Source organism: Filicampus tigris, chromosome 6 (genome assembly GCF_054856515.1).
Source record: "Filicampus tigris isolate MCC_2025a chromosome 6, RoL_Ftig_1.0, whole genome shotgun sequence".
Classification (NCBI taxonomy): Eukaryota; Metazoa; Chordata; class Actinopteri; order Syngnathiformes; family Syngnathidae; genus Filicampus; species Filicampus tigris.
Window position 1 is genome coordinate 18,997,469 of NC_141222.1, and position 22,839 is coordinate 19,020,307.

At 40.5% G+C, this 22,839-nt stretch overlaps 2 protein-coding genes across 5 annotated transcripts in view; one reads left to right on the forward strand and one right to left on the reverse strand.

Moving 5' to 3' along the window:
- Nucleotides 1-10,164, reverse strand: aimp1a (aminoacyl tRNA synthetase complex interacting multifunctional protein 1a). Its single transcript, XM_086033271.1, has 7 exons — nt 9,822-10,164; nt 7,533-7,663; nt 7,260-7,373; nt 6,140-6,298; nt 2,003-2,205; nt 1,672-1,840; nt 1-248 (listed from the first exon to the last, which is right to left on the reverse strand). Coding segments are annotated over exons 1-7 (945 nt in total). The 5' UTR covers nt 9,824-10,164; the 3' UTR covers nt 1-81.
- Nucleotides 9,995-22,839, forward strand: part of tbck (TBC1 domain containing kinase) — a 27,545-nt gene continuing 14,700 nt past the window's right edge. For 2 of the 4 annotated variants that reach the window (XM_086033268.1, XM_086033267.1), the window contains exons 1-20: nt 10,353-10,909; nt 11,039-11,232; nt 11,328-11,400; nt 12,534-12,648; nt 12,726-12,799; nt 14,617-14,758; nt 14,837-14,897; nt 14,974-15,035; nt 15,643-15,704; nt 16,468-16,616; nt 16,913-17,051; nt 17,132-17,231; nt 17,845-17,894; nt 18,181-18,310; nt 18,392-18,490; nt 18,566-18,628; nt 19,356-19,482; nt 20,130-20,180; nt 20,259-20,342; nt 21,956-22,041. In XM_086033268.1, the coding sequence (XP_085889394.1) occupies nt 10,467-10,909; nt 11,039-11,232; nt 11,328-11,400; nt 12,534-12,648; nt 12,726-12,799; nt 14,617-14,758; nt 14,837-14,897; nt 14,974-15,035; nt 15,643-15,704; nt 16,468-16,616; nt 16,913-17,051; nt 17,132-17,231; nt 17,845-17,894; nt 18,181-18,310; nt 18,392-18,490; nt 18,566-18,628; nt 19,356-19,482; nt 20,130-20,180; nt 20,259-20,342; nt 21,956-22,041 (2,304 nt within the window). In that variant the 5' untranslated portion in view covers nt 10,353-10,466. The other 2 variants (XM_086033269.1, XM_086033270.1) reach the window with 2 other exon arrangements.

Consider the following 22,839-nt stretch of genomic DNA (forward strand, 5'->3'; position numbering starts at 1 on the left):
TTAGGAAGATGATCAAACTTTTATTGAAGCCCTTCAAATGCTTTTTCACTTCCATTTATCACCGGGGGAGCAGCTCATCTTTTATTTGATGCCGCTGTTGGTCATGGTCTGTGCCCGGCACACTCCCTTACCGGCCACTTCGAACGGCGCCCCCTTGTAGGTCGCCACGCACTCGCCGTCTGTGCGCAAGTCCGGCTGAATCTGCTCCCACACTTTTTTCTTGGGGTTCAGCTCCTTGTCGGGCTCGCCTGAAAGTGTTAGATTGCAGTAGCGACCGTCACATTTTATTTCATTGTTAGCATTCTTAACGCTTGGCTGAGCGATTGCAAACATGAGGATTCGATGGACTTGGTAGGCGGAACCAAAAAAATAATTCAAACAACACAAAACAGCCAACAGTCCCAACGGACCACCGGGAAAGCAGTCTTCTCTTTAGTTCTTGGAATGGTCAAAAGAAACAATTGTGTGACCGATAGTGAAACCATCAACATGACGGGTACAGCTGCAACTTCATCCAAATGCACCACTTGTTTTTCTCTTAAGCTCACTGTTTGATGTTGTAGAGAACTCATCATTTACTTTTAACATGAAAGATGTCAATCGGGCGCATGAGTGTCTCCAAGCAATTTTAAATAAATGAACTGCGGAAAACGAGGTACGCATACTTGAGCCATCCCTCATTATCTAAGTCAGTCAATGCTCACTTGTCGGATGCATTTGAATGATTATCCCATGGAGTGGGAAAAGTGATTTTTCCTTCGCGATGCACCCGGGAAACGGTGGAGGTCGTCAATCGTAATATTGAAATTGTTCAATATTTACGATCACAAATCCTCACGTGTGTTCTAGGCCAAATTCGTCCGAGCCACAGATTCCGTGAGTGATTATGATGTGAAATGGAACAATGCCCAGTTAGGATGTGACATTGACTGTTCTAGGACCTTTGTCAAGGGGCAGCTAAGTTTAGCCCGGGCTGTGATTTGCCACTGCATATGTGTTTTTTTTCTACCAATGCCAATAAGATGCTCACAATGAATCAGAGGTGGGCAGTTTAGAAAATTTTGCCAGTCCGTCATAAGTCATTCATCAGCAGCCTGGGCACCAGTGCGCACCAGTTATTGCCAGTCCGTCATTTTTTCAAGCCGAACCAAACTGCAATTGTCAGTCTGTCATGTTATTTAAACCGCGCTTCGGTTATCGCTTTCATCAATAAAAATTTTACCGGTCTGCCAGTCCGTCTATCGTCAGTGGCATCAGGCTGCTTCTCACTGGTCAGTGTTTGTACTACAACAGACTTTGTGTGTGTGGTGTGCTGTGTTGGGTCGAGTACATCACATGGGATAAGAATAGTAAGCATACTTTTGCCTAATTTTTCGTTGTCACGTGTAGAGTCGCTTACATTTGAAAGATCAGTTGTTAAATATGTACAGGTTTGTACCCCACTTAAATGTCATCTATGAAAGAGGAAAGCAAGTTATCTTTCAAGCATTAGCATCGTTCGGCTGGTCAAAGGTAATATAGTTGCAACAAATAGGTCAGAGGACGCAAGCTTTTCCCAGAGGATTTGAACGATAAACTCGCTGTGTTGTTTCTGGCAGCCGGAGTATCAGCCAATGGACTAGCAGGTGGAAAATTCAATTTTTGCCAACTAAAAGAAAGAAGAAAATAGACCTGAGAAGCCCTGGAAAGTGACTCTTTCCCCTGGCACAGCGCCACTTGGAGGGTCGAGGATTTCCACGACATCGGGCGAGCTGGCGCACATGACCATGGCCTGGGACGTCACCCCTCTCATCTTGGCTGGCTTCAGGTTACACAGCAGAATGGCCATGCGGTTCTGCATCTGTACCAGAGAGTTAAAAACATTGTTAAGGTCCATTTATCCCGATACAGGAGAGGGGAAAATGTCAAACCCCTTACGACTTATTTGAATCAACTAGAATTTGACATTATGGAAAAAAAATGTAGGCATCTTTTCCAGATTCGGTTCAAAGTGAGTGTGTACCTGGTCTAGAGGTATATGCTTGACCAGCCCGCTGACCACCGTTCTGGGCGAGGGCTCCCCGACGTCCACCTGCTCCACATAGAGACTGTCCGCGTCCGGGTGCTTCTCCGCCGTGATGATGCGCCCGACGCGGAGGTCCAGCCGCGACACATCCACCTTGACGTCTTCCTGACCAGATGTCGCCATCTGCTGTGGCTTTTTCTCTATGCATTTTAAAGGCAACATCAGTCATTTTATGCCACATAAATTCAGACTTTAAAGTACAGTGGAAGACACAATATTTGGCATAAATCCATTAGGGCTTTTCGCTTTGTCTTTCACTAATTGCGACGCCACCACAGAACGGTACCACATGATGGCAAAGAGGGAAAAAGCCATAACCATAGAACAAGAAGTGAATCATGTTGTGAGACTTCAGAGCATCTGTTCCACTTATTTTCTTTTCTTTTTTTTTTGTGATGTCACCACTGAAGGGCTCCTATGATGGCAAAGAGGACATGTTTAATGACAACCATAGAACAAATGTCACTTGATGTGAAACTGAGTTCTGTAAGCATCTAAAGCAATTATACCACTGGTGGTACTCAGTCTTCCTTTTGTGGAATGTGAAAGAATTATTGTCTATGTACAGGTAAGTTATATTTAACATTTATTTAACTTTTACTTAAAGGGAAGTCAACGCAAACAAATATTTTTTTTAAAGAATATGTACTATGCAAGCTCACTAGTATAAACAAGGCATTCTGATGAATATTGCATTTGTGGAATAAGAGTTAATCCACGTTTTTCTAGCCATCTCTGGGGGCGGCCATTTTGTCACTTCTGTCGACTGAAAATGACATCACAACTGCTCAGGGCTCAGGTAATGACCAATCACGGCTGACCTGTTTTCTGAAGATTAACTCATATTCCACAAACGCAAATTAATCAGAATGTTTCAACTAGTGGGCCTGCTGGGAACATATTCTTGAAAAAAAAAATGTTTGGGTTGATTTCCACTTTAATTATTTTATATACAATGCATTTGCAGTTGATCTTCAATAATTTTTGTTTTGTTTTAAAATGTTTATTTGAACGATTATGGGCGGTACATCTGAATGGAATCAATATTTAAGGACATTTTTTCCCCTGTGTTAATGTTAGAACTGTGCAGAATGTTACTGTGGATAACAATAAAACCATATTTACTAGTCTGTCTTGTTTTTGATTAACATTTAGGCTGACTACACTACTTTAATTCAGCTTCAGTTTCATTTTTTTTTGTGGTTCTGACTGATTTAAAGGATCCACTCGACACACAAGTTGCTTTTTCTTTGGACTTAAATGTGTTACTTAAACATTACATATACAGTAAGGAACAAACGAGTTCACTTGTTTTGGGAAATGCTTTTTTAGAACAACTTGGAAGTCAACCACCATCACAGAATGCATTGTATTCCACTTGGAAGTTTCTCATGTATTCTCAACATGTTAGGGACAGAAGCATCTGTGAGTGTTTTCATGCTATTTTAACTAAGAACATGCAGCGCAAGTTTCTAGGAAATGATTATTCGAAAAAAACTCAAGAGCTTTCACTGAAGAAGTGAACCTTTGACTTCTCAAAAAAGGGAGACTTCTAACTGGATTAATATTTTAACTCATCCAATTAATTCAAGACTGCCACGGAAAACTACTCTATGGATGTGACTTCACGCAAAAAGCTAAATAGCAATTAGATGCCAACAGTTGCTTAGAATGCCCTCTGAAGATTAATGAAACTCAGCTGTGGCTTTTCTGAAACTCACTTATTTAAAGCACTTGCAACGCATTAAATTATCCGCAGATTTATGATGAGTGGGGTTTTCCATTGCATCAAATACAACCTATCAACACCTGAAATGAGAAATGTGAACGTTCTGAAATGAAATGCGTGTTTTGAATGTGGCCAACTGCTTTCAACACTGTTGAATGGCCACTTTCTATAGCTTCAATAGAGCTCACGCCAACACATTTCAATGAAATCCGCAGCTTGTGACGTGCGACGTGACACATATCACCAGTCAACGTTGGTGTCAGGACTTCAAAAGGATTAATAACTGGAGGATGTTGATGTGCTACGGAGCCCCTAAGGCACATATGTCAAAGTCAAGGCCCGTGGGCCGGATGTGAAGGTTTTCTACAGCCCCTGGGATGATATTGCTTTATTATTAGATCCGGCCCGCAGCAAGCCGGTGTGGGTAGCAGATCTGATTGGGTCCTTTGCGCCTGCCGAAGACGTCACGCTTTAAAATATATTGTAGCGACTTCAAAGAACACGCCGTTAGACGTAGTTTAATTATCATGTTTTTATTAGTCCAACCGGCTACTGTGGGCCACAGCCGACGCCAATACAGTACGACAACCGTTCAGTCAAAAAAGAGCAACGGCTCTCCTGTTTGTCCTCCACTACTCTCGCTCGCATACCCTCCCATCCAGCGAGCTGCGCGATGCATTCATTAACCTAGGAAACAACACAACTTGGCAAGACACAAATTCGACCACAACACAGATAACCCAATTCGTTACACTCTTTCTGGAATATATTTCTTCTGCCACCCCATGGCTGTTCTACATGCTGACTGAAGACTTCTCGTCACTTTTCGTGGCTTTCAGAATCGGATTGTGGTGAAAAATTTGGAGTAAAACACACATTATTTCATGTTAGAAATCTCACGTTGTTTTATTATTAGTAATGGTTGGCATTTGATAAATTCATTGAGTTTCGACGTAGTGCTGAGATGTCCCACACTGTGAGCAGGCATTGAACGCTATTCGAGCGCTAAGTGTTGATAGTGAGTGACTTTTTTTTTTCTCTTTCCTCCTTCGACACAGCTCGTAGTTTGTTCGTGCCAGCAAACTCAGTAGTTGCAGATTGTTGCAGATGTTTCACCACGTTTGTTGTTGTGTGTAAATGTTAAAAGGTGAGTTTAACCATTCAAGTTCGTGTCAGGTAACTGCTGTACATAATAGCCTAGATATGTTCTCGTGAGTGATGTCACGTTGATGAACACTAGTTAGTTATTTTGGCTCATATGCTAACTATTCTAGTGATGAAACGTGTGAATGTGTATTGTATGTATTGTTTGGCTGATTAATTTCTTAATACAGTGAATTGTAATGTTTAGGCATATTGTTAACAAATGGATATGCATTGGATGATGTTGCTAGGTTATTCTTTGTCTGTGTTGTTGCAGACCACAATAAATAGAAGTGTCAAGTGGAATACGGGCCTGTGTTTTCTGACAGGATCACCCACATTCATACCTTGCCACTCTAAAATAGGGTCAGCTGGAGACATCATACCAATCATATGATCCTCTCCGTTTTATTACACATTATGTACAGTTCATATAATCTTGCAGCCCGAGTCAACCAGAAAATTGTTTCCAGTTTGGCAGCAGAAACGCAAATGGAAGTGACGTACGAGCTGCCTCGCAAAAGTAGCGTAGCGGTGATGTACTTTATTTCATTTTTTATTTAGTAACTCCGAAGATAAAAACACAACAGCCAGGGGGGTGACAAACATAGACGCAGAGAAATCTATTACAGATATATAAAGCGTCACATCATCAGCAGACGCGAAAGGACCCGATCCAATCTGGACATTTTAAAAAATTTCAATGAACATTCTATCAGTCCGGCCCTCGGCTTGTCGTAAAATTTTGTATTTGGCCCTCCATCCATTTGACTTTGACACCCGTGCCCTAAGGTAACATGGAAGTAAAAAAAAAACAAAAAAAACTTTGCGTTCCCTCACAAAGATTTGCGTTCCCTTTTTTTTTTTTTTTTTTTTTTTTTAAATGCGTGTTTATGTACTTATGGGTCAAACAAAAGCAACAAAGGGAGCGTTTTCAGCCGTGGGCGGGTTTACTTGAATTGCTTTGAAATTCGCTTGAAATACAAAGACCTAAAATCAGTTTTTGATATTAAGCATGGTTTCTCCGTCTCAAAGAGTCGCACATTAGAGGCTAGGCTAGGCTAGCTGCCAAACTGACCCGGAAGAGTACATAAACATGCATTTAAAACAAAAGCGTTCTCTCGCAAAAAAACGTAACACGCAACGTTTTTTTTTTACTTCCATGTCACCTTAGGGGCTCCGTAATGTGCGCCATCCGTCACCTTTTTTCTCTGGCTTCTTCTTATTGTGGCTGTCGTCTTTCGGGGGATGACTCTGCACATTGGCGGTGGGGGTGACAGAGGGCGCCGGACCACCGGGTTGGGGAGGAGTGGCATTAGATTTCACAACGACTTCATCTGATGGCATGGCAACATCTCGCACTGTGCGAAATGGTAAGAACAAGATTTCATTATATGATGATACTTTCCAGATGAGTGCCTACCAAACCTTTATTTTCCTTTGAGACCAACTACTATTAGGGATGTAACGATTTACCGAAAATCAATATAAAATCATATCAATATAAAAAGGGAGGGGCGTGTACCCATACCTGGCAGGCAAATGCACAGACATTTTTGGGGGCAGGTGCTCCAGCAACCAAAAAGGCCAAATTACTCAAACAATAAGAAAAAAACAGTGACCCTAGGAATGGATGTATTTCTTTCTTTCTGTTAATACAAGCAATGCATCCAATATTAAACCTCTGATTAACCCCAAATAAATCTCAGCTGTGCTGCTGGTGTTTTATTTTTGTCTTTAAAGGGGAAGTCAACTCAAATATTTTCTTTACATTAACGTTTTAATCATGGCATTATGATTAATATTGTGGAATATGAATTAAAGAGGAAGTCAGAATGCTGTATTTCATCTAGTGGGCCTGCATTGAACATATTCTGTATGTAATATGCGGTTGTTAAAAAACCCCGGCTACGTGTAGACAAGGCCTTTAGGGGGCGGCCATTTTGCCACTTGCTATCGACTGAAAATGACATCACAGTTACTGAGGTGAGGACCAATCGCGGCTCATCTGGCGACCGTCACATGACCAAATTCAGAAAACAGGTGGACTTTGGAAGACAACAATGTTCATGCTATTGTTTGTGTTGCTTTTGGAAAGATGAAATTCAACCTTTTGTATGAATACACAGCTGTCATATTGATCCAAAAATACTGCAAAATACTAAATTATCCTTATCATGGATGTCTTTAGATTTCGTAGGAGTACTTAAGTTTATTTTGGAAACTTTACATTCAAATAAACCTAAAGACTATACTATAAATGTAACTTGCTGTGTGTTCTTCAGTAGATGAACAGTAAGGCTAAGGGAGACTTGACTTTACCTCCCCTCTTCTTTTCTTTGTCCAGCAGTTGTTTTTTCAGGTGCTCGATGTCCTGCTTCAACTTGGCATTTTCCACCAGTAGTTTCTTCTCCTCTCTGACGCTGGCCTGGACACCTACAGGGCGGTTAATTCTTGTTAACGTCTCCCGTAATGGCGCAAAAACTCCTCACTTTAGAAGCACTCCATTAAAGCAAACATACTACTGGGCGAAATATAGCAAAGGTTTGGCTCTATGATAACAGCTAGTTATGCTGTAGACTTTCAAGCATTTACTGGCTTTCTCCTTGAGCAGCTGGACTTGCTGTTTGAGGTACTCGATGATCTGGTCAGCCTCTGCGGCTCGCTGCTCCAGCCTCGCCAAGGGGTTGGGACTTGACATTTTGAACAAGGAGCGAGCTACAAACCTGAAAAATAAATGCTTTTACAGTGCGGGATTCACAATTTGTAGATTTGTTTGGTTAAATCCATCCACCGTAACAAGCTGACAATCTCATCGAGCAATCAAAATATTTTTGCTTGATTTAGTGGAACATTGTTGCTGTTTGTGTTAGTTTTAATTCACTGATGTTTTTTTTCATCTCCGAATGAAATGTCCTGTTTTGGTGGTGCTTGGTGTTTTGGGAAATGCACCTCACACACATACAAGGTGAAACATTCAATTTGCCTATATTCCCTAACATTATTCTGTGTGAATGACAAAAGATGAGTTCATGGACATAATACCCTTCGCGTACACTGCTAGTGTGCATATTCACTGCCCATATGGTGTTAGCATATTATGATACTACTGATAGTCCGCATGTAATGTGGATTTAGTTGTATAATTTTTGACTGAATATAGTTATTTATAAACATGGCTAAATGATTGTGGACGTGCTAGACGCATGGTGTTGTTGCAATATGATACTCTCCATTTTCAGTGCTTTGCTGCCATATTGGGGCATCTATATGCAATTACAAACCCTCTTTGGAGGCAAATTGTTGGCAGACTTTTGATAGTCGCGGCAGGGCTCAGTCGCTATCCCCGCAAACAGAGTATGAGCATCCATCTATTTTCTGTAGCTCAAGACAGGCATCATTACGGTTATCATGGGTGAGCTGGAGTTTACCCCTGATGATTTTAAGCAAGAGAAGTACTTTCACCGATTAGCTGTTAATACCTGTAGACAGAAAATCCACTCAAGCACCTTGATACATTTTTTTTTACTTAAACAGTCCTACTATGATTATATTGTTTTTAGAATTGTCCGGTGGGATGACTTTGACATGGCCACAATGGCCGGGGATCGAACCCACAACCTCTGGGTTGGGAGATGACCATTCTACCTAAAGCCTGGAATTGGACTCACTGCAGACTGTTGCTTGGTCAAGAGTCATCACTTCCTCGGGACGCTATGGCTCATTTTGTTGCCCATTGTTTCTTTTGATTGTGAAAATAGCAAGAGCAGATCATCGTGACATGCTCTTGCTATTGGCTGGATGTCCGAAATGAGGAAAAAGGTGACCTTTGTCCACAAGGTGCAGAGAAAGATAAACAATTAACCAGCCAATCCCAAATGAAACTCTTTACGAAAGCGAAACGGAATTTTAATGTTACTGAATTTATTTACAGGGATGACAAAAAAGGTGTACTTAAAGATTTGGATATTAGGTTTAAAAACTTCTACACGAGTACCCATTTCCGATTATTCCTTTTTTTTTTTCTTTTCCTCTTTCGGGGGTACAGTTCTAAAATTATATGTGAGGTGCTGTAAAACAACAGCTGGCTCAAGATGATAAAGGAGTGCTATAAAGGACAAGGAAAATTAGAAACAATTAAGCGCTACAGTTGATAGGGAAAAAAACTAAATAAGGATCAAAGAGTTGTTTTCTTGATAGGGAAAAAAACTAAATGAGGATCAAAGAGTTGTTTTCTTGATTTAATAAACTGGGCCAGCGACGGGGCATACCACATGAAGGCTGAACTCATTTGGAAACGCATTTAAACAGGCCATGGTACACATAGACGCATTACATCTGTAAATAACGTATAAACACAAAACAGGAAAAATCTGTTGGCATCTTGTGCACCACTATGACGAGTACAAAAGTGTAGTCATAGCGCCACCTTAAGTAAAATGAACTTTACTCTAAAAATAGCCATGGGACCCTAATAGTAAGTTTAGAACACATTTGTGGTCATATTCTCCAAAACAAGCAAATGTTCTATTGTATTTTTGTTTGTTTATGACCGTGTGTATGATAAAAACATTTGGGAGCGTTCTTGAATGAATATGAATAAGAATGTCAACATGAAAGCATGTTGACCTAAGGGGCCAAACGTATTCGAGTTCTGTGCTGCTACCTAAAGCTCTTTAGTTGTAGGCAAATATTATACAGACGGAAATTAATGTGAATAAGCAACTTGCAGAAAAGTGGATATTAAAATAGCTAGCTGTCAACTAACCGCACCAAAATTGTTTCAAAGACGTTCCAATAAAGACATTTATTCGTAGCTGGCGCTGCTAGTAAGAGTGCTTTAACGAAATAAGGGATTAAAACATAAAAATAGATGGCACTTACATGGACTTTTAGCATTCACCTCTACACGTTTCCACAAGCGTCGGCGAGGGCTTTGACACTTGCTTTAGCTCAGGCATGTACACGGATGCTAAATTAGGCCCAACATTATAGATCAGCAAAGCATGCGGACGCTCCGGTGGCATAAGATGGCTTTTGTCTCCATGCTATATAATTCGTTTCGACAACTGGCCGAAACAATCGCCGGTCAATAATTATTTCCCATTGACATTATAACGTTAGGACAAAAAAAGAGAAGAACACTGTACGAATTCGTGCTCCAAATCTTTAATTTGCATCCCATAACCTCAATTGTGCTTTAAAGTCATGTAAACTAATGCCCCTTTGAATACTTTAGTGTCGCACAAGTATGACGTCACAGATCACGTTCAATGCCTTCTCGTTGACGGTAGTATCCGACTTCATAAATGAAAATATCGCTTATATCAACCTGTTGTTCACGCTCTAGGACGACCGCACCTCTTTGCCGTGAAACGGGTGTGCACACAGCGTTCGCAGGTAATGTGTACATTTTGTATTCCTTTATTTCCTACCGGAAAACGATATTTTTAATGGTGTGTTCAGCGTTGTATCGACTGCAGCATAATGTGTCTATCACAACTCACTGAGCGCTGATAGAATAATAACATGCTCTCTATATATTGTAAAGTAAACCCTTCACTTGGTAGATTATGTACGTGTGTGTGTGTGTGGGGGGGGTGCTTGTTTGTCATGGTAGCATCCATCCATCCATTATCTATATTGCTTCTCCTCACAAGGGTCGCGGGCGTGCTGGAGCTCATCCCAGCTGTCTTCGGGCAGTGGGCGGGGGACACCCTGAATTGGTTGCCAGCCAGGGCACACAGAGACAAACAAACATCCGCACTCACAATCACACCTAGGGGCAATTTAGAGTGTCCAAACAACCTACCAAGCATGTTTTTGGAACGTGGGAGGAAACCGGAGTACCTGGAGAAAACCCACGCAGGCACGGGGAGAACATGCAAACTCCACACAGGGAGGCCGGAACCGGGATCGAACCCACGACCTCTGAACTGTGATGCGGACGTGTTAACCAGTCGACCATCATGGTAGCATTTGTTAAGTAAATCTGATGATGATAGAGCTGCAGTTAATTTCACGCAGTGCCGAGCTAGGATCACAGTGTGTCAGTAAATAAACCCTAATTAGACCTCTTTACCTCCATGATGATAATGCAGGATGCAGCCTCTCAAGGATGGCCAGTTGGGGGCTTTTACTTTCTTCGCCTCGGCGCTCCCCCATGATGTGTGTGGCAGCAACGGCCTCCCCCTGACCCCAAACTCCATCAAAATATTAGGACGCTTCCAGATCCTGAAGATGGTCACCCATCCCCGACTCTGTCAGTATGTGGACATCTCCAGAGGAAAGCATGGTATGCATTGTGTACTATAACTCATGGAATTTACGTGGCAAATTATCACTCAGCATACCCATACATGTCTCCTTCTACTTCGTCTCTTCCTGCAGAACGACTCATTGTTGTTGCCGAACACCACGAGAACAGTCTGGGTGATTTCCAAAAACAGGGAAACAAAGTCAGGTTGGAATTTTGTTAGAAATTTGTATTAACGGTCCATTAACAACAGGGGACTTAAGGAATGACAGAACTATTCTTGATGTAATACTATGGTCACTTTTGTATGGCATTACAGTTTATTTCACACAATATGTGTGGTTTTTTTTGCCCTTGTGTAGTGGGCAAGGGTATTGACTGACCCAACTGCAGAAAGCAGACCTATAAATGTGCAAAAGCATTTTTATGATTATATTATGCTTTCGTATTCATTTCCCACCAATTGTGATTGACTGGCCTGGCAACCTTGCCAGGGTGTAACCAGCCTCTCACCCAAACATCAGATGGGCTAAACTACGGTTTAACCTTGACCCTAATGAGGACAAGATCTCTGTATAACAATATAATATGCTAACCTTTGTCTTTCAAACAAATTACAAATATTAGCTTTACTGAATCCACGTCTGCCCCATGTCCTGGTCTGCAACACATGGTGGTATAGCAAAAGTTTTGTTTTGGGTTTTCTTTTTAAACCGGGGGTGTAAAAAGGGAGACGTGTGAGGCATTTATTCCAGTGGATGTATTAGGGCATGTAATTTGGTAAGGTATCTGTTTGAGGAAATACGATGTGATGGCATTTGGTGGCTGTTCTAGTGGTGTTTGCATGTGTGTTTGGTTTGCCAGCTGCACAAAAGCAGACAAGAAGGCTCTCCACAGGGTCATTAATCTGGCCAAGAAAAATCACACATTGCCCTTTTGCATTCCCCCATTGAACTGTACATGTCTCGTTGCCTCAGTAAGGCGCAAAAAATATCAGAGACCCCCAGCAGTCGTTGAAAACAAACTGAAAACAAAAATAGGCTCAGAAATACTTTCTTTGCAAATGCCATCTATGTATTAAACTTCGGACACAAACACTTAATTTTAGTGTTTAACACATTTATTGGTTGATTTTATGAATGTTTATTGTGACAGTCTTTTACTTTGTTTAGTTTTTTTTTCCTTGATTTTAAATATTATGCACTGTAAGAAGCACTCCAATGTTGTTGTTTTAATACAATGACCACTTACAATAAAGACATTCAATTGAACTTAATTATTATTACAGACCTTTATGGTGTCATAGTATGTGTGTGTGTGACACAAATGTGTGTGTTCAGCCCAGAGAGGGTTCTGCAGATCGCCTATGAGGTTCTGGAAGGCCTGGCCTTTATGAACAAACATGGTATGGTGCACAGGGCCCTCAGCGTGCATAATGTGCTCCTGGATAGCAAGGTAACTTTATGCTTATTTCAAATATAATGTAGTGATTTTTGTGAGCTGATGTTAACAGTACTTACGCTTCATTGTAGGGCAATGTCAAGCTAGCAAAGTTTGGCCTCTATCACATGACCGATCACGGCGCTGATGTGGACTTTCCAATTGGGTATGTCGTTTTTTTTCTCTTCATTTGTCACATCACAAAAGACCTCCTAGTTCTTTTTCAGATAGAGAACCTGAAAAATGCCCGCATCAGAGCAGTAACAGAAGATACATTTTTAGAATACGGTGAATGTCGAGCAAATGACACGCAGATAGAAGCCAAGATGACACTAAAGGACTACTTTTGTTTAAATCAAGCTCCTCAACACACTTCAACACTTCCTTGGCATCAAAATTCCACCAGATAGTGAATGGATATTGCTTTGCCCAGAACAAAAAAAACCCCAAAGAACAGCAACTAACAAGGTGCCAAAAATAATTAAATAATTCTGGGAAACAGCGAAATTGCGGTCAATCCATCCATTTTAGATGCCACTGAAGCTTACCCAGCTGACTTTGTCCTAGAGGTATGCTCTGGTTGATTGCTAGCCAATCAAAGGGCACATACTGACCAAAAAAAAAACATTTGCATCTACACTTATGGATAATTTAAGAGACTTCAATACATTTACATTTTCTAATGTGGGTGGAAGCTGAAATTCCCTTAAAAAAACGTACACCATACTGCCCATCAACAAGCATCTAATGAGATGTTTTTTCGCAGTTTGCAAAGAGGAAGGATGTCTGACACTGATGACTCGTGAAAAAAAATCAGTTAAAATACCACGTGGCATATTTTTGAGAGGAATGCTTCAAACATGTTTTCCATGTTTATTGATGTTTTGTGCAGGGGATTTATGACATTTTGAGCTGCGCGGCACAAGACGGCATGCTCAGTTACCGCCATGTTACAGTCAGTTGTTTTTATTTTTATTACGAACATTAACATATAACAAAGGACAAGGACAATCATCCTTACAATCAAAAGTCAGAAACAAAACACAACCACTATACACAAAACAGTCAATGTTACAAAAGTACATGCACACAACGACAACACGAAATATAATTTGTAAATCTTTCAAAAAAATTAATAATAATCGAAAGCAGGGTATCTTTATTGATCTTGATCCGGACCGAAACATTTATTTAAAACCGCCGATTTTCTTGTATAATTTCTAATTTCATTGTTTGTTCCAGCCATATACCCTTCCAATGTTCTATATCACCTCAATTCACTTTTATTTTTTTAGGGGAAATTCTATTAATACCTTTGAAAATAAACCGTTTTCTTAATAATATAGTTATTAAATACTCCCCAAGCATCAGAGAGATTATATCAAATTTCTGACACAAGTCTATTATTTCAACATCTTTCCAAAAGGAAGAGAAACAATGCCAAAACAAATGTATCAAAGACTCTGACTCTGCGAAACAAAAGCGGCAGTTATCAGACTCAACTAATCTCCAAACATTTAATATTTTCTTTTCATATATCGTCGCTGTCATGTGAAAAACACTTATCTCCATTTTTTACAATTTTCTTATTTTTACATGAATCATGCTTCCACGTTACAGACGACGCATTAAAGTTTAAATTAAAAAAGTTTCCAAGATGGAAGGTAAGTGTTTTTCACAGGACAGCGACGATATGCAATTAATTGCATATATGAATGAGTTGTACAAACCGGACTATATACAGCTCTAAATTCTTCAGATTTCATCATTTTCCTATTTTGTCGAAGTGGTTGATGTAAAAATGTTTCCTATATTTGTCACTTTATAGCTGTGTTAGCGAAGGTTAGCACTAGAGTCTAGTTTAGTGACTAGACTATTCTATACAAGAAATTCAGGTTACCTCGTCACGGGAGGAACAGAATTCAGTCATGAACCTGACGGTAAAATACTTGGACAAAGATTGAAAATGTGTGGTCCTCACAGGTACCCATCATACCTTGCTCCAGAGGTGATTGCGCAGGGCTCCTTTCACCCCAGTCACCCTTCCCACGATGAAGCCCCGCGGCCCTCGGGACCCAAAACTGATGTGTGGTCACTTGGCGTTCTGCTGTTTGAGCTGTGTGCTGTAAGAATGTTTTACATAAGGATACATTCAAGCTAGTCTTGCTGCCTTAACAGCTCTTTTGTTTCTACGGTGGACCAGGGTCGACGGCTGCTGCATAACATTGACATAAATGAGAGGCTGAAGTTCATTCTAACTCTGGGTAAGCCAGTCTTGGACAAAGAATGGATACGAGCTTTGGCGGACATCTCTCATTATGTTGTCTGTGTCCTTTCCAGGCTGCATGGATGACATTGTCACAGTCCTCGCTGAAGAGCACGGCTGCCTGGAAAACATTAAGGTAGTTCTTAAGTGGGCTGTATTTCAGCCCAGAATGTTGTAATCAATATGCTGAACTTAAATATTTTGGTTTCTTAGACCCTCATAGTCAGTTGATCCAAAATCAGAATTATTTTTTTCCAATAGGAAATAAGGGAAATGGAAAAAAAATCCCTATTGGTTAGCTGTCGTACAGGTATAAAAAAAATGTTTGCCTAACTTTTATTTGATTTTTGTTTTGATTTCAGAAGGAGATTTCTGCAAATGCTTATCTGCATCTTACTTTTCGCTATAAATTGTATTGCTGTTGTCCACTCAGTACTGCTTTTCCTATGTTGCAATAAGTTGAAATTGCATTGCCCATATTCGACCAAGCAACCAAAAGCTTTCCTGTATATTCAGTTTCACTTCCTGTTCTCTGATTACTTACCTGATATCCTTCTGTGGTGGCTGGAATAAAAGTCAGAGAGAAAACAAAAGCACACTTTGAGCCACATTTTTCTCATAAATGTTGGTCAAATTGCACAACTGCTTGTTCAAATTCTTTTATTTCAGTTTTCTGCTTTTAATATGAAAATTGATATGGAAAAAAATGTGTGTGACCTTGGCTGATAAAATCCTTATGACAGGAGCTGCCCGAGAACGTTCTAGAGTTGCTGCGGAAATGCTTGACCTTCCTTCCTTCCAAACGGTATGTTAGTCATTTCCTGTTTTCCCAATCTCCTTTTTGAACATCACACAGGGCTGGGCAATTACAGTATTCGATTTTACCCTCTGTCAACACTAACAGGCTGACAGGCCGACGGACTTCTGAAGGACTTAACTGATGGACTGCCGATTACAATTCGCTTCGGCTTGAAAAATAACGGACTGACGAATGACGGACGGGTACCCAGGCCACTGATGCGTGACAAATGACAGACCAATAAAATTTAGTAAAATGCCCGCCGCTGGTCATTTGTATCTAGCGCTACATAACAGGTTCAACTTATCGCTCATAGATGCAAAGATGCAAAGAAAGTATTTTCTACTAAAAAAGCAACGATGGAATTTTGTTCAAGTGTAGGGTAAGCTGTGGAGAAAAAAATTATTATATTGCAAAAACCTGGCATTTGAACATGGGTTTGTAGACTTTTTACATTAACTGTAGCAGTTTTTCAAATTAGCTAAACAATATATAATAGCTTGATGGCTTGGTTGTAGCACGTTTAGTAAATTAAAGTAGTAAAATGTCAAAGCGGCCTTTGCATCCTTCCATTTTTTCTGTATGTGGCCCTTGGAGGAAACGTTTGAACACCCCTGCCATAGATATAGAGCATGTCATGCAGTGCGCCATTCAATTCTAAAAACAAATAAAACATCAAAGGAGTTGTTACAAATAGTTTCCCTACCATTGAATGATATGAAACGGAAACATGATACCAACAAACAGATGTTATGTGTGCAACCTCCAGGCCGAGCCCAGCTGAGCTTTTGGGGGACGCCGTGTTCGATGGCGTGTCGTGCCTCTACACGCCCTTCCAGAAACCCGTCAGCCTGTTCTCATCCTCGCTACGCTGTGCACATCTGGAGCTCGCTGAGGACATCAGCGACCTTTGCAAAGGTTGGCCTCAAAAGCTCACTTTGTGCATGCTGATATTTCACCTTACATGCTCGTCAAAAGCGCCAGTCAAATGTCTCTCCTGGGCTAAAACTGAAATGACTCAAGTGAAATTTCGGATTCTGGTCTCAGATACCTGGTGAATCAGTTCATGGAGAATAGTGAGATTATCATCATTTTGTAAAACCTTTGTAATTAAGTGTGCAGGGGCATACTCGAAATCAAGATTTGATGTTTGTCTATCAATACATCATCAGGACAAAATGAATAATAATCATTTTTGCTTGTGCGGCTGTTAGGAGACAACGACGACTACCTTTCGGAGCGGGCCATCAACGAGGTGTACCACCTGTGGTGCCTTGCAGGGGGCGACCTTGAGAAGGAGCTGACCAACAAGGAAATCATCCAGTCCAAACCTCCCATATGCACGCTGCCCAAGTACAGTACATCGATGTTTGTTTGTTGGCGCATGACTGAACAATGTTCTTAATCCCTCCCCGTTTCTTGTTCATATGTAGTTTTGTGCTGGAGGATGGAGAATCGTTCGGCCAGGGCAGGGATCGCAGTTTCTTGCTGGATGACACCACGGTGACACTTTCTCTGTGCCAGCTCAGAAATGTAAGACCAACAAGAGTGTATCAAAAAACTCTGTACATAATATTAAGTACACTTGCACTACCTCGGGGTCCACTGTCTATTAGGGCTGAACGATTTTTAAAAATAATATAATTGGGATTTCACCCTTATCACTCAATATTGTGATTTAATAATAAAAATGATTACTTTTTTCAAGGTCCTTTTACAGAGCTGGGCACTTGACCCATTTTCGCCGGTCCGGCCGCAACCCTCCACCCTTGACCTGGGTACACTTCCAACCGCGACCCCCCACCCTTATTCATAAAAACTATCACTCCCCGCCCCGTTCCAAATTAACCATACATTAATATTAAGATTTATTTATCTACTTCAATTAGAGTGTGTAACTTACTAAACAATTTGATTTGCAGTCTTTTGTAAGTGGTCATTACGACAACTTAACAAAATTCTTCCAAACAAGGTTTTCGTCAACATAAATCTGTAAATCTTACATCAGATTACATGCGACTTTATCACCTCAACTTTTAAAGTGTCATAAAACAATGATATGTATGTAAACATGTGGTAGATAGATAGATAGATAGCTTTACGCGCATACACATACTTTTAAAGATGATCTTTTGTCCTTTTCCAGAGACTAAAGGACGTCGCCGGAGAATCTTATTTCCCTTTGCTGGAGGATGAGTAAGTGGAGCTGGCTTTCCGTCTCTTATTTTTCACCCCGTTGCCACAGGGGCTTTGATTTACCCAACTGCAGATGTGAGGAAATGCCTATTACGTTTATCAATCCATCCATTTTCAATAGCGCTTATCCTGTTCAGGCTTGCAGGGAGCTGCAGTTGATTATGGGTGAAAAACAGACCATACCCTGGACTAGTCGCCATTTAATCACAGGGCACATACTGCACATGCATATATGACTTTGAGTAATGACATCACACACCGTACGTTCTTCATCTGCTTGCCCCAGACAGTCAAGTCTGGTGCACTCCAACAGCGCCAACGAGCTGTCAGCCACCGTCACGCTACCGCTCATCATCCGGGAGAGAGACACGGAGTACCAGCTCCTACGTGTCATCCTCTTCGACAGGCTTCTCAAGGTCTCCCCCGCCTGCTCAAACACGCGCTGTTTCTAATAGCTAATATCACAAAATTCATATTATACTTATTAATGTCCTCAGGCTTATCCTTACAAGAAGAATTTAGTGTACAAAGAGGCCAAGGTTGACATCCCCCCTCTTGTGCGTGGTCTAGCCTGGGCTGCACTGCTGGGAATTGAGGTACAAAAGATGTTCTAGAACAAATTCAATGCCACCCAAATGCACCCTTTTGCTTCTTGTATTTATTTTGTACAGGGGGACATTCAGGCCAAATACGAAAGCATTGACAAGGACACACCCATTCCGACCGACAGACAGGTAACAGCACGGCAGAGGTGGCTGAAGTACTCACACGTTGTACTTCAAGCGGCGGTCCACCCAAACATATATTTTTTTAAGAATATGTTCTATGCAGGCCCACTAGTTGAAACGCCGCATTCTGATTAATCATAGCTCAGCTTCAGAAAACAGTAGAGCCGTGATTGTTCGTTATCTGTCTCCTGGGGGTCTGTGATGTCATTTTCAGTCGACAGAAGTGACAAAATGGCCGCCCCGCCCCCTGAGATGGCAAAAAACAAGTGGATTTTGCTACTTAACTCATATTTCATATGAATCATATTGCCTTGTTTCATCTGGTGGGCCTGCATAGAACATATTGTTGAAGAAAATGTTTGAGTTGACTTCCTTTTTAAGTAGATGTACACATACATCTGTAAAAAAAAAATACTCAGGTACTGACTCAACTCCTTTACTTCAGAAAAAGTGAAATTGTACAGACTGCAATTGACTTAAATGTGGCGTTTCGGTGTCTATTGTATATAGTTTTTATGTTAATTTATTGATTTCACTTGTTGTATTATGACTATTTTGTTGTTTGTGTGTAAAGTGCTTTGTTACAGCTCTAGGTGTTGTGAAATGCGCTTTACAAATAAAATTGTATTGTATTGTATTGTACTTTGTTACTCCCCAACACTGCAACACAACCATTTGAATGCTCAAATAATTCATTCGTGGTGTTCAAATGCGAGCCTATTTTCTCTCACAGATCGAGGTGGACATCCCACGCTGCCACCAGTACGACGAGCTGCTGTCCTCCCCACAGGGTCACGTAAAGTTCAGACGTCTCTTGAAAGCCTGGGTGGTCTCCCATCCCGACCTGGTCTACTGGCAGGGTCAGTCTAACCCAGGCGCATGATCCGTCTTCATCCCAACTTTTACCGTGCACCACCTAGATCATTATTTCACACACTTTCTGAGAAGCACCTGATACCTTGTGGTGTAATATGTGATTGGCCACAAGGGGGGCGTCCTGTCCCATCTCTGCCTGAGCCAGAAGTACAATGATTGCAATAAATATTATTTATTTATTATGTCTATAAAATATTGTCTTTATAACAGGGCTACAAATAGGATCAAATGATTAAGTCAAATAACATTTAAATTCAATTGAAAATCATTTGATGAAAAAATATGAATATAATACAAAAAATATGAGTGACATAAAACAAGAAATATGTAGTATTTTTTTACATGAGTAAAGTTGCAGTATTGATCGGAAAAATGTATGATTGCTCCAAGATCACAACTGTTGCGGATCCAGTTAGATAAAATGTATTTTACTGACCCCACCCAAAAAACATTCCAGCCCCCCGAATGCCGGTACTAAACCACATTTAGTCAAGATCTGATCCAGGTTGTTTATTTAGGGAATTTTCTTATGTTATGACTCTCAATAAAACATGACCTAATTTTAGCTGTTGTTAAGCTGTTAGATACAGCAGATGTAAGCATATGCTCTTTTGTTTTTTTTCTCTTTTAGGTTTGGATTCACTTTGCGCCCCATTTCTTTACTTGAATTTTAACAATGAGGGTAAGAAATCACAAATTGCTGCTCCTTGTGCTTGGCTTTTGTTTGTTTTCTTGTTTGAGATCCCTCTGCTCTTCACAGCGTTGGCATATGCTTGTATGTCCGCCTTCATCCCAAAATACCTCTACAACTTCTTCCTGAAGGACAACTCACATGTCATCCAAGGTGAGATGGAGAAAATTGATGAATTGTACTTGATACCACCATTGCGATTGCTGCCCTGTTTAGCCTGCGTGATGTTCAGCTGCTAACGGAGAAAATAAAAATGCAAAGGCTCTCAACGTGGCTGCAGCGCAGTTCAAAAGCAAATTATCACGGTCAGCAGCCAGCTGCACATTGTTGATTGCATTTTTTTACGTGTTGTTTCAAAGCCGTGAAAAGGAAGTTTTAAACCTCTCTTAATGCATTCCCACAGCTGTGCCACATCATGTGGCAATCGGGAAATAAATGAAACGGCAATTAAAAACTGTTCCTGCATGACTGATAAAAAGCTACAAACTGGACTATTGTCAACTCACTCCCATTAAAGGTGGTCCGGAGAGTCTGCTTTCTGTATGGTCGGAGCTCTTGTGTTGGTAATAAAAAATGCATGCCTTTGCTGCCAAAATAGACAATAATAAATCCAAGTTTAAGCAATAAAAAAAGTGTCTGCTACTGTTTCACTCGATATTCCCCGTTCCCTGTGCCAATCGCACCCTGACCAAATGTATTGATCCACTATATATTTTCCTAAAGTTGGGCACATAGTTTCCCCTCAATTTGATTGCTTCATCCTCAATTTGATTGCTTCATCTTACCTAGACATTTTGGCCAAGTGAATGCTTCCAGCTGTGTGGAAACACCTTAGTGAAGTTCTCACATGCTCAAAGTGAAGTCCATAAAGGAATTTGGTACGGAAGAACTTGACTTCAAGTCCATCAAACACCTCTGAGATAACTACAACACATTTTTAGCATTTGTTCATATTGGTGACTGTAGTCAACACAAATGTTGGTGCCAAGAAAAATTCAACAGTTATAGGGTATTTTGATGACCCTGAATGTGAAAATCATTTTGTTTTTCTGAATTGGCTTTTTAGGTAGTCCACATTTTTGTTTAAAAACAAAGTTAGGACATTGATATTCCCTTTATGCTCCAACTTCGATGGCCTGTGTCTGTCTTTTCAAGCGTGTCCATACCATATTCTTCCATGATGCGATATTGTGAAAGACTGCAATTGTTGATTGTTGTTGCGGAGAGCCTTCTGTATGCAAATTGTTTCATGTGAAATTCAAGCATCATTTAGGAAAATCAGTCAATATTAGCCGTAAACAAATGAAAAAACAGGTGAAGTCAAAGGACAAACATTTATTTTGGTCATGATAAAGTATATTTCGTAATCTGGCAAAGCACATAAATTATCGTTCGATTATCCAAAATAGCGATTTCTCAACAACTAAAGCCAATTCAAAGAAACTGATGTCATCTTCGAACTCAGCGGCCCAAAATTACCCAGAAACCATTATAATGTCTTGAGCACTTGAAAAAAATGTTGGCCAGTGTTATGTTTTATCTTCATGTGACAGCTGAATTATGAAGAGTTTTTGTTTTTATCAAACATAGATGGGCTTTTAGCACATATGCGCAAATCTAAATCTTCCTCAGGCTCACTATACTTGAGGTTGTAAGCGTCCACCAAATACACAACCAAGGTGATTGCGCTTGCTTTTGCTGGCTTCTGATTGGCTGATTCGTAGAAGCAGAGGATACTCACTTGTCCTTTGTGGCCTCTTTTTCAGAGTACCTGACCGTCTTCTCACAAATGATCGCCTTCCATGACCCTGAGCTCAGCAACCAGTTGAATGACATCGGCTTCATCCCTGACGTAAGAATACAGACAGCATGAGATCATTCACATCTCTTATAGCCAGTTTGTGTTGAAAAAATGCAGTGTAAAATTTGTGAGCATTTAACACAAAAAACATGTGACTGTGCTGTTATATTTCTTCAAGTACTCTGGGATTTATTTAATCCTTTTCTTTCAGCTTCCCTCTTTTTGACGAAACTGATTGTTTTTGCTTAATGTCTGTGTTAAGTTTAGAAAAATAAGATAATAAAACATCTGCCTTTTGTTGAGTTTTCACACTAAGCATGCATACAACTGCTAAATTTCATCCCAAAAGGGAGTTCTTTTCTATTTGATATTTTCCGAGCGGAATTATTTGGCAATTCTTGATGTCAGTCCAAGTCATTAGACCGTAAGGACCATGAATCACATTTTCCTCTCTGAACCTCATCCAGCGCTCAGGCCAGCACAACACCAAATTTATGGGAGCATTTAATAGAAGTATGAATGAAACACTTCTGTATTTCACTCTTATGGATTGAAGACAAAGTATCTAGGATGACCCAATGGCAAGCAAAAAAAACTAAAAATGTACACAATCCATCCATCAAGATGCCAAGTAAAGAAATTGGTATCCATTTTGTCTTTGTGTTAAAGGAAAAAAATGTGTTGAATTGTGTCGATGTCTAAATATTTGTGGACCAGACTCTAGGTCGCACACAGACTGTTAGGTTTTGGTAATGTTGTCTCTGACCTAATCACCTTAGAAAAGGAGTCCCACAAGGTTCTATTTTAGGACCACTTCTCTGTCTTTTAATTGTAAATAACATCTGTAGT